Raw genomic sequence first — 13,024 nt, forward strand, 5'->3', positions numbered from 1 at the left:
TTGTTAGTTAATTTTGTAACAAAAATAATGAGAATTGAAAAATGTTTCACTTTGAGCACAAAAGTTTAAAAAAAAAACGTATATTAATAAAATTAATAAATAATTTAATCATTTTTCGAAGCAAATTACGATAAACTTAGCTGATGCAAATACAATGGAATTGTATACGGTCCGGTCCTCCTCCACGATTCTCATAAAAATGGGTGACTAAAAATTGTTTTGTTTCAGTCGATTTCAAGCAATAAGAACTGCATATCATATAGGTGAACGATATGATTTGTAAAAATAGTTTGTTTATAAATATTGACCAAAATAGTTATATTAATATATATGTTCGCCCATTATAATAGATTTTGTTTTTTATCACAGTAAAGGGGTGCCATGTAAATTTTATTTAAAAGAAATGTATGAAAATTATTAACTCTGCTTATGAAAAATTTGATGGCCCTGAAAAGGGCCTTTTGGAACGTTGTTGCTGCTATGAAGCGGGCGATCAGACATTTACTTTGAGCTGGTGTACTTGGTAACGGCTTTGGTGCCTTCACTTACGGCGTGCTTAGCCAATTCACCGGGCAGAAGTAGGCGGACTGCCGTTTGGATTTCGCGACTCGTTATTGTCGATCGTTTATTATAGTGGGCCAAACGGGAAGCTTCAGCAGCAATGCGCTCGAAAATGTCATTCACAAAACTGTTCATGATGCTCATTGCCTTCGATGAAATGCCTGTATCAGGATGAACCTGCTTCAGAACTTTGTATATGTAGATGGCATAACTCTCCTTCCTCTTGCGCTTCTTCTTCTTGTCGTTCTTGGTTATATTTTTCTGGGCTTTACCAGCCTTTTTCGCTGCCTTTCCACTGGTCTTTGGCGGCATTTTTCACTTCAGATTAATTTAATTCACTTGAGTTAAAATAACACAACACTTCACAGTTGCTTTAGCAATATTTTTCTACCACTGAATTGCTACATATTTGTATATTTTTGTTTAACATCGCCTTCAGGTTTAACTTATAAGAAGCCGTCCAACCCTTAGCAGAGCGTATATGATGCTTAAAAAAGTATAAATATAAAGGCCTAACACTTGGTCGGACATCAACATTTGTGTGTGAGCCAGTGAGCCAGTGAGAAGTGTATTTGTGAAATAAAAAAAAATAGAAAATGTCTGGTCGTGGTAAAGGTGGTAAAGTAAAGGGAAAGGCAAAGTCGCGTTCGAATCGAGCTGGCCTTCAATTCCCAGTTGGCCGTATCCACCGCCTGCTTCGCAAGGGTAACTATGCTGAACGTGTTGGTGCCGGCGCTCCTGTTTACCTGGCTGCTGTTATGGAATATTTAGCCGCTGAAGTTCTGGAGTTGGCTGGCAATGCAGCACGCGATAATAAAAAGACGCGCATAATTCCACGTCACCTGCAACTGGCTATTCGTAATGACGAGGAGTTAAACAAGCTCCTCTCGGGCGTAACCATTGCTCAGGGTGGTGTTCTACCTAACATCCAGGCGGTGCTTTTACCTAAAAAGACCGAAAAGAAGGCTTAAATTGGCGGCAACCTTTAATAAATAAAAACAATACTGTATATAAAACCAACCGTCCTTTTCAGGACGACCAATTTAATTCAGAAGAGATTTTAATTCATCATCATACAACGTGAATTTGAATAAAGTATAAATATGAAGGCTTAGCATTTGGTCGGGCAGCATGTCAGTGAACCGTAGAATATACTACTTGTATGTATATAATGCGTATTATATATTTTTAATTCGAAAGTATTTTTTATCCCTTTTGAATTTGGTCAATACGTATAATAATTACTTGAGTGCAAGTATTTATACTCGAATTTTTAACACTGCCAACGTTTGCCATATTTTACTCCTAAATTATGAAAATATAAATGGATGGAATGTAAGCTGTACAATATGTTTGTTTTTTTAAATATGCGTATGTAAAATAAAAGTATGAGTTGAATATTTTTCTCTTTTAAAAAAATATGTTGTGGTCCTGAAAAGGACCGATTGTTTTCTTTATTTGCACATTTGGGCAAATGTAACTTCTTAACCGCCGAAACCGTAAAGGGTGCGGCCTTGTCTTTTTAATGCATATACAACATCCATAGCTGTGACTGTTTTCCTTTTGGCATGTTCCGTATAGGTGACAGCATCACGAATAACATTCTCCAAAAACACCTTGAGCACACCACGGGTCTCTTCATAAATTAAGCCAGAGATGCGTTTTACACCGCCACGTCGAGCCAAACGACGGATAGCTGGCTTTGTGATACCCTGAATGTTATCACGCAATACTTTGCGATGACGTTTTGCGCCACCCTTGCCCAAGCCTTTGCCACCTTTACCACGACCAGTCATTTCTCACTAATTCACTTTAACTGCACAAAATTCACAACGAAACTAACGCTGTTGCGGCCACATACGCTCGTATTTATACAAAAATAACACGAAAACACGAGCGAGTCGGATAATCTTCCTATCTCTCTTTCGCACATCTCGTTCAAACAACCACCAATCGCATTGTGCGGCCAAATTTCTATATAAAGAAGGCGCAAAGCAAGCAATACGAATATTGTGTTTTCATCAGTGACAGTGTATACAGTGTAGTAGATTAGTACGGAATAAATACTTGTATAATGGCTCGCACCAAGCAAACTGCCCGAAAATCGACCGGTGGCAAAGCGCCTCGCAAGCAGCTGGCTACCAAAGCTGCTCGTAAAAGTGCACCAGCCACCGGTGGTGTAAAAAAGCCACATCGTTATCGCCCCGGTACAGTTGCACTTCGTGAGATCCGCCGCTACCAGAAAAGCACTGAGCTATTGATTCGCAAACTGCCATTCCAGCGTTTGGTTCGTGAGATAGCTCAGGACTTTAAAACTGATTTGCGATTCCAAAGTTCAGCGGTAATGGCATTACAGGAAGCTAGCGAAGCCTATCTGGTTGGTCTTTTTGAAGATACAAATTTGTGCGCAATTCATGCCAAGCGTGTTACAATCATGCCCAAGGACATTCAATTGGCCAGACGTATTCGTGGTGAACGTGCATAAGTTGAAATTTCAGCGCTTCATTTTCCAAATTATAAAATCAATAATCGGTCCTTTTCAGGACCACAAATAGCTAACAAAGAGATTAACTATTGCTTGGTATACAGCATTTTTCGTTTTATATTATGATTATTTACATTTATTCCATTATTTACACAAATGCCTGGCATTTCACATAACAATGCAAATATATAAATATGAAGTCATATACTTGTATATGTATTTTTCATTCATCAAGTAAATTAAATCATGCTATTGCGATTATCATTTTCTCAATTAAAAGAAATATACATTGAGAAAATCGATTGTTTTTTCTGAATACTGAACACACGTTATATACGATTTAATGGTTGTTACTGGTATTCAAACAAATAAATAAAATATGATTTTCCCAAAAAAATGTAAAATTTGTTATTTATTTAATACATTTTTTACTTAAATAAATACTTGTATATTGTTATATTTTTCAAAATACAAAATAAACCACTTGTATTAAATAGAGCAATGGATTGTCCTGCTATTTAGACAAGAAAATCGATTGTTTTTTCTGAATGCGAAACACACGTTATATAGTATAAGATTTAATGGTTATTACTGGTATTCAAACAAATAAATAGAATATGATTTTCCCAAAAAAATGTCAAATTTGTTATTTATTTAATAAATTTTTTACTTAAATAAATACTTGTATATTGTTATATTTTTCAAAATACAAAATAAAGCACTTGAATTAAATAGAGCAATGGATTTTCCTGCTATTTAGACAAACATGCGAAACTACTTATAACATAACAAAACACGTTTAAAACTCGGAATTTATTATTTATTTAATAACTAACTCTTTCTAGTTTTGTTAATACATTTGTTAGTACTTGTAAGTTATCAAACTCCATTTTTTTATGACTCCTTGGAAATTCGTTAACAACTTATAATGGGTCCAGAAATGATAATATAAAATCTTAAATACTTAACAAATTATTAAAGCAAGTTTAACTTCTTTTGAATGAATGCTAAAATAAATTGGACTTTTAAAACTATATTCTTAAACTATATTTGGTAATTTGTTTGAATGCTATATGCTACTCCGATGGTCGTTTTATGCAAGGTAGGGCTACTTTGAAAGCATTCAATAAATATATTTTTTTGCATTTTAATAAATCATTCGTTTAGATTTGTATACAAAATTGTTTAAATTTTGTTTAAAACCCGTTACAAATGATTTTATAGCATAATTTCTTATAATAAATTCATTTTGTAAGCAAAATTATTGACCATTAAAGAATAATGTTTCACTTTGAGTGCCATTTAAAAATGAACTCACAAAAGTATCAACACAAACTTAAGTTTATTAAACTCTGTCAAGCTTATAGATATTATTAAATTGCATTTCAAATGATTTTTTTTACATCTAATCATTTTTCGAAGCAAATTACCTTTTAGATTGCCATAAACTTAGCTGTCGAGAACGACCAATGCCACATTCATTTGTATACCGCCCTCCTCCACGATTCTCATAAAAATGGGTGACTAAAAATTCGTAAAATTTCTGAAAGCAAACCGTTTTATAATTTTACAAGTGTGAAAGTGAAGTTAAAAGAAATGTCTGATTCTATCGTTGCTGTTACATCGGCCGCCTCTCCGATTGCCATTGCACAAGCGGAGAAAAAGGTCACTGTCAAGAAGGCAACTGCCGCCAAATCGAAAAAAGCTACAGCTCCACCATCACATCCGCCAACCCAGCAAATGGTCGACGCGTCAATCAAGAATTTGAAGGAGCGCGGTGGGTCATCACTTTTGGCAATTAAAAAGTACATTAGTGCCACATATAAATGCGATGCCCAGAAATTGGCCCCGTTCATTAAGAAATATTTGAAGTCAGCTGTTGCAAATGGAAAACTCATCCAAACAAAAGGCAAAGGCGCATCTGGTTCGTTTAAATTATCTGCGGCCGCTAAAAAAGAGCCAAAGCCAAAAGTCAGTTCCGTCGAGAAAAGTAAGAAAAAAGTTGCACCATCTGGAGCAGCTAAAAAGAAGTCGAGCGGCGTCGCCAAGAAGGCCTCTGCAGCCGGTGACAAGAAATCTAAAGTTAAAAAATCTGTTGCCACTAAAAAGACTGCCGAGAAAAAGACAAAGGAGAAGGCAAAGGCAAAAGACGCAAAGAAAAGTGGTACAGTTAAGGCAAAATCAACTACATCGAAGCCTAAATCGAGTGCTGTAAAACCAAAAACTCCAAAGGCCAAAACTACTACTACTAGTGCCAAGCCAAAGAAGACAGCATCGGCACCGAAAAAACCAAAGGCTGCAGCTTCCGCCAAAAAGGCAAAGACAGCAGTAGTCAAGAAATGAATGCATATGTGAAATTTTGTATATGCAAATATAAAAATTCATTTGAAACAAAGCCCTTTTCAGGGCTACAAACAACTAAGAAAGAGAAAAAATAATTTTCAAATGTGATTTAAATGGTTTCAAATAATCTTATCTTTTTCTAATTTTGTTAATATATTTGTTATTACTTCTAGGTGTACAAGTATATGTATGAAAAATTTAACAATTTTTGTTTAAAACTGTTACAAAGGGTTTTAGACCATAATTTGTTAGTTAATTTTGTAACAAAAATAATGAGAATTGAAAAATGTTTCACTTTGAGCACAAAAGTTTAAAAAAAAAACGTATATTAATAAAATTAATAAATAATTTAATCATTTTTCGAAGCAAATTACGATAAACTTAGCTGATGCAAATACAATGGAATTGTATACGGTCCGGTCCTCCTCCACGATTCTCATAAAAATGGGTGACTAAAAATTGTTTTGTTTCAGTCGATTTCAAGCAATAAGAACTGCATATCATATAGGTGAACGATATGATTTGTAAAAATAGTTTGTTTATAAATATTGACCAAAATAGTTATATTAATATATATGTTCGCCCATTATAATAGATTTTGTTTTTTATCACAGTAAAGGGGTGCCATGTAAATTTTATTTAAAAGAAATGTATGAAAATTATTAACTCTGCTTATGAAAAATTTGATGGCCCTGAAAAGGGCCTTTTGGAACGTTGTTGCTGCTATGAAGCGGGCGATCAGACATTTACTTTGAGCTGGTGTACTTGGTAACGGCTTTGGTGCCTTCACTTACGGCGTGCTTAGCCAATTCACCGGGCAGAAGTAGGCGGACTGCCGTTTGGATTTCGCGACTCGTTATTGTCGATCGTTTATTATAGTGGGCCAAACGGGAAGCTTCAGCAGCAATGCGCTCGAAAATGTCATTCACAAAACTGTTCATGATGCTCATTGCCTTCGATGAAATGCCTGTATCAGGATGAACCTGCTTCAGAACTTTGTATATGTAGATGGCATAACTCTCCTTCCTCTTGCGCTTCTTCTTCTTGTCGTTCTTGGTTATATTTTTCTGGGCTTTACCAGCCTTTTTCGCTGCCTTTCCACTGGTCTTTGGCGGCATTTTTCACTTCAGATTAATTTAATTCACTTGAGTTAAAATAACACAACACTTCACAGTTGCTTTAGCAATATTTTTCTACCACTGAATTGCTACATATTTGTATATTTTTGTTTAACATCGCCTTCAGGTTTAACTTATAAGAAGCCGTCCAACCCTTAGCAGAGCGTATATGATGCTTAAAAAAGTATAAATATAAAGGCCTAACACTTGGTCGGACATCAACATTTGTGTGTGAGCCAGTGAGCCAGTGAGAAGTGTATTTGTGAAATAAAAAAAAAAAAAAAAATAGAAAATGTCTGGTCGTGGTAAAGGTGGTAAAGTAAAGGGAAAGGCAAAGTCGCGTTCGAATCGAGCTGGCCTTCAATTCCCAGTTGGCCGTATCCACCGCCTGCTTCGCAAGGGTAACTATGCTGAACGTGTTGGTGCCGGCGCTCCTGTTTACCTGGCTGCTGTTATGGAATATTTAGCCGCTGAAGTTCTGGAGTTGGCTGGCAATGCAGCACGCGATAATAAAAAGACGCGCATAATTCCACGTCACCTGCAACTGGCTATTCGTAATGACGAGGAGTTAAACAAGCTCCTCTCGGGCGTAACCATTGCTCAGGGTGGTGTTCTACCTAACATCCAGGCGGTGCTTTTACCTAAAAAGACCGAAAAGAAGGCTTAAATTGGCGGCAACCTTTAATAAATAAAAACAATACTGTATATAAAACCAACCGTCCTTTTCAGGACGACCAATTTAATTCAGAAGAGATTTTAATTCATCATCATACAACGTGAATTTGAATAAAGTATAAATATGAAGGCTTAGCATTTGGTCGGGCAGCATGTCATGAACCGTAGAATATACTACTTGTATGTATATAATGCGTATTATATATTTTTAATTCGAAAGTATTTTTTATCCCTTTTGAATTTGGTCAATACGTATAATAATTACTTGAGTGCAAGTATTTATACTCGAATTTTTAACACTGCCAACGTTTGCCATATTTTACTCCTAAATTATGAAAATATAAATGGATGGAATGTAAGCTGTACAATATGTTTGTTTTTTTAAATATGCGTATGTAAAATAAAAGTATGAGTTGAATATTTTTCTCTTTTAAAAAAATATGTTGTGGTCCTGAAAAGGACCGATTGTTTTCTTTATTTGCACATTTGGGCAAATGTAACTTCTTAACCGCCGAAACCGTAAAGGGTGCGGCCTTGTCTTTTTAATGCATATACAACATCCATAGCTGTGACTGTTTTCCTTTTGGCATGTTCCGTATAGGTGACAGCATCACGAATAACATTCTCCAAAAACACCTTGAGCACACCACGGGTCTCTTCATAAATTAAGCCAGAGATGCGTTTTACACCGCCACGTCGAGCCAAACGACGGATAGCTGGCTTTGTGATACCCTGAATGTTATCACGCAATACTTTGCGATGACGTTTTGCGCCACCCTTGCCCAAGCCTTTGCCACCTTTACCACGACCAGTCATTTCTCACTAATTCACTTTAACTGCACAAAATTCACAACGAAACTAACGCTGTTGCGGCCACATACGCTCGTATTTATACAAAAATAACACGAAAACACGAGCGAGTCGGATAATCTTCCTATCTCTCTTTCGCACATCTCGTTCAAACAACCACCAATCGCATTGTGCGGCCAAATTTCTATATAAAGAAGGCGCAAAGCAAGCAATACGAATATTGTGTTTTCATCAGTGACAGTGTATACAGTGTAGTAGATTAGTACGGAATAAATACTTGTATAATGGCTCGCACCAAGCAAACTGCCCGAAAATCGACCGGTGGCAAAGCGCCTCGCAAGCAGCTGGCTACCAAAGCTGCTCGTAAAAGTGCACCAGCCACCGGTGGTGTAAAAAAGCCACATCGTTATCGCCCCGGTACAGTTGCACTTCGTGAGATCCGCCGCTACCAGAAAAGCACTGAGCTATTGATTCGCAAACTGCCATTCCAGCGTTTGGTTCGTGAGATAGCTCAGGACTTTAAAACTGATTTGCGATTCCAAAGTTCAGCGGTAATGGCATTACAGGAAGCTAGCGAAGCCTATCTGGTTGGTCTTTTTGAAGATACAAATTTGTGCGCAATTCATGCCAAGCGTGTTACAATCATGCCCAAGGACATTCAATTGGCCAGACGTATTCGTGGTGAACGTGCATAAGTTGAAATTTCAGCGCTTCATTTTCCAAATTATAAAATCAATAATCGGTCCTTTTCAGGACCACAAATAGCTAACAAAGAGATTAACTATTGCTTGGTATACAGCATTTTTCGTTTTATATTATGATTATTTACATTTATTCCATTATTTACACAAATGCCTGGCATTTCACATAACAATGCAAATATATAAATATGAAGTCATATACTTGTATATGTATTTTTCATTCATCAAGTAAATTAAATCATGCTATTGCGATTATCATTTTCTCAATTAAAAGAAATATACATTGAGAAAATCGATTGTTTTTTCTGAATACTAAACACACGTTATATACGATTTAATGGTTGTTACTGGTATTCAAACAAATAAATAAAATAAGATTTTCCCAAAAAAATGTAAAATTTGTTATTTATTTAATACATTTTTTACTTAAATAAATACTTGTATATTGTTATATTTTTCAAAATACAAAATAAACCACTTGTATTAAATAGAGCAATGGATTGTCCTGCTATTTAGACAAGAAAATCGATTGTTTTTTCTGAATGCGAAACACACGTTATATAGTATAAGATTTAATGGTTATTACTGGTATTCAAACAAATAAATAGAATATGATTTTCCCAAAAAAATGTCAATTTGTTATTTATTTAATAAATTTTTTACTTAAATAATACTTGTATATTGTTATATTTTTCAAAATACAAAATAAAGCACTTGAATTAAATAGAGCAATGGATTTTCCTGCTATTTAGACAAACATGCGAAACTACTTATAACATAACAAAACACGTTTAAAACTCGGAATTTATTATTTATTTAATAACTAACTCTTTCTAGTTTTGTTAATACATTTGTTAGTACTTGTAAGTTATCAAACTCCATTTTTTTATGACTCCTTGGAAATTCGTTAACAACTTATAATGGGTCCAGAAATGATAATATAAAATCTTAAATACTTAACAAATTATTAAAGCAAGTTTAACTTCTTTTGAATGAATGCTAAAATAAATTGGACTTTTAAAACTATATTCTTAAACTATATTTGGTAATTTGTTTGAATGCTATATGCTACTCCGATGGTCGTTTTATGCAAGGTAGGGCTACTTTGAAAGCATTCAATAAATATATTTTTTTGCATTTTAATAAATCATTCGTTTAGATTTGTATACAAAATTGTTTAAATTTTGTTTAAAACCCGTTACAAATGATTTTATAGCATAATTTCTTATAATAAATTCATTTTGTAAGCAAAATTATTGACCATTAAAGAATAATGTTTCACTTTGAGTGCCATTTAAAAATGAACTCACAAAAGTATCAACACAAACTTAAGTTTATTAAACTCTGTCAAGCTTATAGATATTATTAAATTGCATTTCAAATGATTTTTTTTACATCTAATCATTTTTCGAAGCAAATTACCTTTTAGATTGCCATAAACTTAGCTGTCGAGAACGACCAATGCCACATTCATTTGTATACCGCCCTCCTCCACGATTCTCATAAAAATGGGTGACTAAAAATTCGTAAAATTTCTGAAAGCAAACCGTTTTATAATTTTACAAGTGTGAAAGTGAAGTTAAAAGAAATGTCTGATTCTATCGTTGCTGTTACATCGGCCGCCTCTCCGATTGCCATTGCACAAGCGGAGAAAAAGGTCACTGTCAAGAAGGCAACTGCCGCCAAATCGAAAAAAGCTACAGCTCCACCATCACATCCGCCAACCCAGCAAATGGTCGACGCGTCAATCAAGAATTTGAAGGAGCGCGGTGGGTCATCACTTTTGGCAATTAAAAAGTACATTAGTGCCACATATAAATGCGATGCCCAGAAATTGGCCCCGTTCATTAAGAAATATTTGAAGTCAGCTGTTGCAAATGGAAAACTCATCCAAACAAAAGGCAAAGGCGCATCTGGTTCGTTTAAATTATCTGCGGCCGCTAAAAAAGAGCCAAAGCCAAAAGTCAGTTCCGTCGAGAAAAGTAAGAAAAAAGTTGCACCATCTGGAGCAGCTAAAAAGAAGTCGAGCGGCGTCGCCAAGAAGGCCTCTGCAGCCGGTGACAAGAAATCTAAAGTTAAAAAATCTGTTGCCACTAAAAAGACTGCCGAGAAAAAGACAAAGGAGAAGGCAAAGGCAAAAGACGCAAAGAAAAGTGGTACAGTTAAGGCAAAATCAACTACATCGAAGCCTAAATCGAGTGCTGTAAAACCAAAAACTCCAAAGGCCAAAACTACTACTACTAGTGCCAAGCCAAAGAAGACAGCATCGGCACCGAAAAAACCAAAGGCTGCAGCTTCCGCCAAAAAGGCAAAGACAGCAGTAGTCAAGAAATGAATGCATATGTGAAATTTTGTATATGCAAATATAAAAATTCATTTGAAACAAAGCCCTTTTCAGGGCTACAAACAACTAAGAAAGAGAAAAAATAATTTTCAAATGTGATTTAAATGGTTTCAAATAATCTTATCTTTTTCTAATTTTGTTAATATATTTGTTATTACTTCTAGGTGTACAAGTATATGTATGAAAAATTTAACAATTTTTGTTTAAAACTGTTACAAAGGGTTTTAGACCATAATTTGTTAGTTAATTTTGTAACAAAAATAATGAGAATTGAAAAATGTTTCACTTTGAGCACAAAAGTTTAAAAAAAAACGTATATTAATAAAATTAATAAATAATTTAATCATTTTTCGAAGCAAATTACGATAAACTTAGCTGATGCAAATACAATGGAATTGTATACGGTCCGGTCCTCCTCCACGATTCTCATAAAAATGGGTGACTAAAAATTGTTTTGTTTCAGTCGATTTCAAGCAATAAGAACTGCATATCATATAGGTGAACGATATGATTTGTAAAAATAGTTTGTTTATAAATATTGACCAAAATAGTTATATTAATATATATGTTCGCCCATTATAATAGATTTTGTTTTTTATCACAGTAAAGGGGTGCCATGTAAATTTTATTTAAAAGAAATGTATGAAAATTATTAACTCTGCTTATGAAAAATTTGATGGCCCTGAAAAGGGCCTTTTGGAACGTTGTTGCTGCTATGAAGCGGGCGATCAGACATTTACTTTGAGCTGGTGTACTTGGTAACGGCTTTGGTGCCTTCACTTACGGCGTGCTTAGCCAATTCACCGGGCAGAAGTAGGCGGACTGCCGTTTGGATTTCGCGACTCGTTATTGTCGATCGTTTATTATAGTGGGCCAAACGGGAAGCTTCAGCAGCAATGCGCTCGAAAATGTCATTCACAAAACTGTTCATGATGCTCATTGCCTTCGATGAAATGCCTGTATCAGGATGAACCTGCTTCAGAACTTTGTATATGTAGATGGCATAACTCTCCTTCCTCTTGCGCTTCTTCTTCTTGTCGTTCTTGGTTATATTTTTCTGGGCTTTACCAGCCTTTTTCGCTGCCTTTCCACTGGTCTTTGGCGGCATTTTTCACTTCAGATTAATTTAATTCACTTGAGTTAAAATAACACAACACTTCACAGTTGCTTTAGCAATATTTTTCTACCACTGAATTGCTACATATTTGTATATTTTTGTTTAACATCGCCTTCAGGTTTAACTTATAAGAAGCCGTCCAACCCTTAGCAGAGCGTATATGATGCTTAAAAAAGTATAAATATAAAGGCCTAACACTTGGTCGGACATCAACATTTGTGTGTGAGCCAGTGAGCCAGTGAGAAGTGTATTTGTGAAATAAAAAAAAAAAAAAAAATAGAAAATGTCTGGTCGTGGTAAAGGTGGTAAAGTAAAGGGAAAGGCAAAGTCGCGTTCGAATCGAGCTGGCCTTCAATTCCCAGTTGGCCGTATCCACCGCCTGCTTCGCAAGGGTAACTATGCTGAACGTGTTGGTGCCGGCGCTCCTGTTTACCTGGCTGCTGTTATGGAATATTTAGCCGCTGAAGTTCTGGAGTTGGCTGGCAATGCAGCACGCGATAATAAAAAGACGCGCATAATTCCACGTCACCTGCAACTGGCTATTCGTAATGACGAGGAGTTAAACAAGCTCCTCTCGGGCGTAACCATTGCTCAGGGTGGTGTTCTACCTAACATCCAGGCGGTGCTTTTACCTAAAAAGACCGAAAAGAAGGCTTAAATTGGCGGCAACCTTTAATAAATAAAAACAATACTGTATATAAAACCAACCGTCCTTTTCAGGACGACCAATTTAATTCAGAAGAGATTTTAATTCATCATCATACAACGTGAATTTGAATAAAGTATAAATATGAAGGCTTAGCATTTGGTCGGGCAGCATGTCATGAACCGTAGAATATACTACTTGTATGTATATAATGCGTATTATAT

At 35.5% G+C, this 13,024-nt stretch overlaps 10 protein-coding genes across 10 annotated transcripts; 6 read left to right on the forward strand and 4 right to left on the reverse strand.

Moving 5' to 3' along the window:
• Positions 1-446: 446 nt before the first annotated feature.
• Positions 447-940, reverse strand: LOC115633481 (histone H2B). The gene has a single exon (XM_030530944.1). The coding sequence runs from the start codon at positions 871-873 to the stop codon at positions 502-504; it is 372 nt and encodes a 123-aa protein (XP_030386804.1). The 5' UTR covers positions 874-940; the 3' UTR covers positions 447-501.
• A 217-nt stretch (positions 941-1,157) lies between these two features.
• LOC115633495 (histone H2A) lies at positions 1,158-1,532 on the forward strand. The gene has a single exon (XM_030530958.1). The coding sequence runs from the start codon at positions 1,158-1,160 to the stop codon at positions 1,530-1,532; it is 375 nt and encodes a 124-aa protein (XP_030386818.1).
• Positions 1,533-1,992: 460 nt separating this feature from the next.
• Positions 1,993-8,028, reverse strand: LOC115633496 (histone H4-like). Its single transcript, XM_030530959.1, has 2 exons — positions 7,692-8,028; positions 1,993-2,359 (listed from the first exon to the last, which is right to left on the reverse strand). The coding sequence occupies exons 1-2, from the start codon at positions 7,996-7,998 to the stop codon at positions 2,046-2,048; spliced, it is 621 nt and encodes a 206-aa protein (XP_030386819.1). The 5' UTR covers positions 7,999-8,028; the 3' UTR covers positions 1,993-2,045.
• On the forward strand, positions 2,605-3,103 carry LOC115633480 (histone H3). Its single transcript, XM_030530943.1, has one exon. It carries the CDS (start codon positions 2,636-2,638, stop codon positions 3,044-3,046), a length of 411 nt encoding a protein of 136 aa, XP_030386803.1. The 5' UTR covers positions 2,605-2,635; the 3' UTR covers positions 3,047-3,103.
• Positions 4,619-5,457, forward strand: LOC115633478 (histone H1-like). The gene has a single exon (XM_030530940.1). It carries the CDS (start codon positions 4,643-4,645, stop codon positions 5,387-5,389), a length of 747 nt encoding a protein of 248 aa, XP_030386800.1. The 5' UTR covers positions 4,619-4,642; the 3' UTR covers positions 5,390-5,457.
• Positions 6,081-6,574, reverse strand: LOC115633482 (histone H2B). The gene has a single exon (XM_030530945.1). The coding sequence runs from the start codon at positions 6,505-6,507 to the stop codon at positions 6,136-6,138; it is 372 nt and encodes a 123-aa protein (XP_030386805.1). The 5' UTR covers positions 6,508-6,574; the 3' UTR covers positions 6,081-6,135.
• A 217-nt stretch (positions 8,029-8,245) lies between the features above and the next one.
• LOC115633485 (histone H3) lies at positions 8,246-8,744 on the forward strand. The gene has a single exon (XM_030530948.1). It carries the CDS (start codon positions 8,277-8,279, stop codon positions 8,685-8,687), a length of 411 nt encoding a protein of 136 aa, XP_030386808.1. The 5' UTR covers positions 8,246-8,276; the 3' UTR covers positions 8,688-8,744.
• A 1,513-nt stretch (positions 8,745-10,257) lies between these two features.
• LOC115633483 (histone H1-like) lies at positions 10,258-11,096 on the forward strand. Its single transcript, XM_030530946.1, has one exon. It carries the CDS (start codon positions 10,282-10,284, stop codon positions 11,026-11,028), a length of 747 nt encoding a protein of 248 aa, XP_030386806.1. The 5' UTR covers positions 10,258-10,281; the 3' UTR covers positions 11,029-11,096.
• A 622-nt stretch (positions 11,097-11,718) lies between these two features.
• Positions 11,719-12,213, reverse strand: LOC115633487 (histone H2B). The gene has a single exon (XM_030530951.1). It carries the CDS (start codon positions 12,143-12,145, stop codon positions 11,774-11,776), a length of 372 nt encoding a protein of 123 aa, XP_030386811.1. The 5' UTR covers positions 12,146-12,213; the 3' UTR covers positions 11,719-11,773.
• A 224-nt stretch (positions 12,214-12,437) lies between these two features.
• Positions 12,438-12,812, forward strand: LOC115633497 (histone H2A). Its single transcript, XM_030530961.1, has one exon. The coding sequence runs from the start codon at positions 12,438-12,440 to the stop codon at positions 12,810-12,812; it is 375 nt and encodes a 124-aa protein (XP_030386821.1).
• The last annotated feature ends 212 nt before the right edge of the window (positions 12,813-13,024 follow it).

This window comes from Scaptodrosophila lebanonensis, unplaced genomic scaffold, assembly GCF_003285725.1.
Source record: "Scaptodrosophila lebanonensis strain 11010-0011.00,11010-0021.00 unplaced genomic scaffold, SlebRS2 tig00001424-arrow-arrow-pilon, whole genome shotgun sequence".
NCBI lineage: Eukaryota > Metazoa > Arthropoda > Insecta > Diptera > Drosophilidae > Scaptodrosophila > Scaptodrosophila lebanonensis.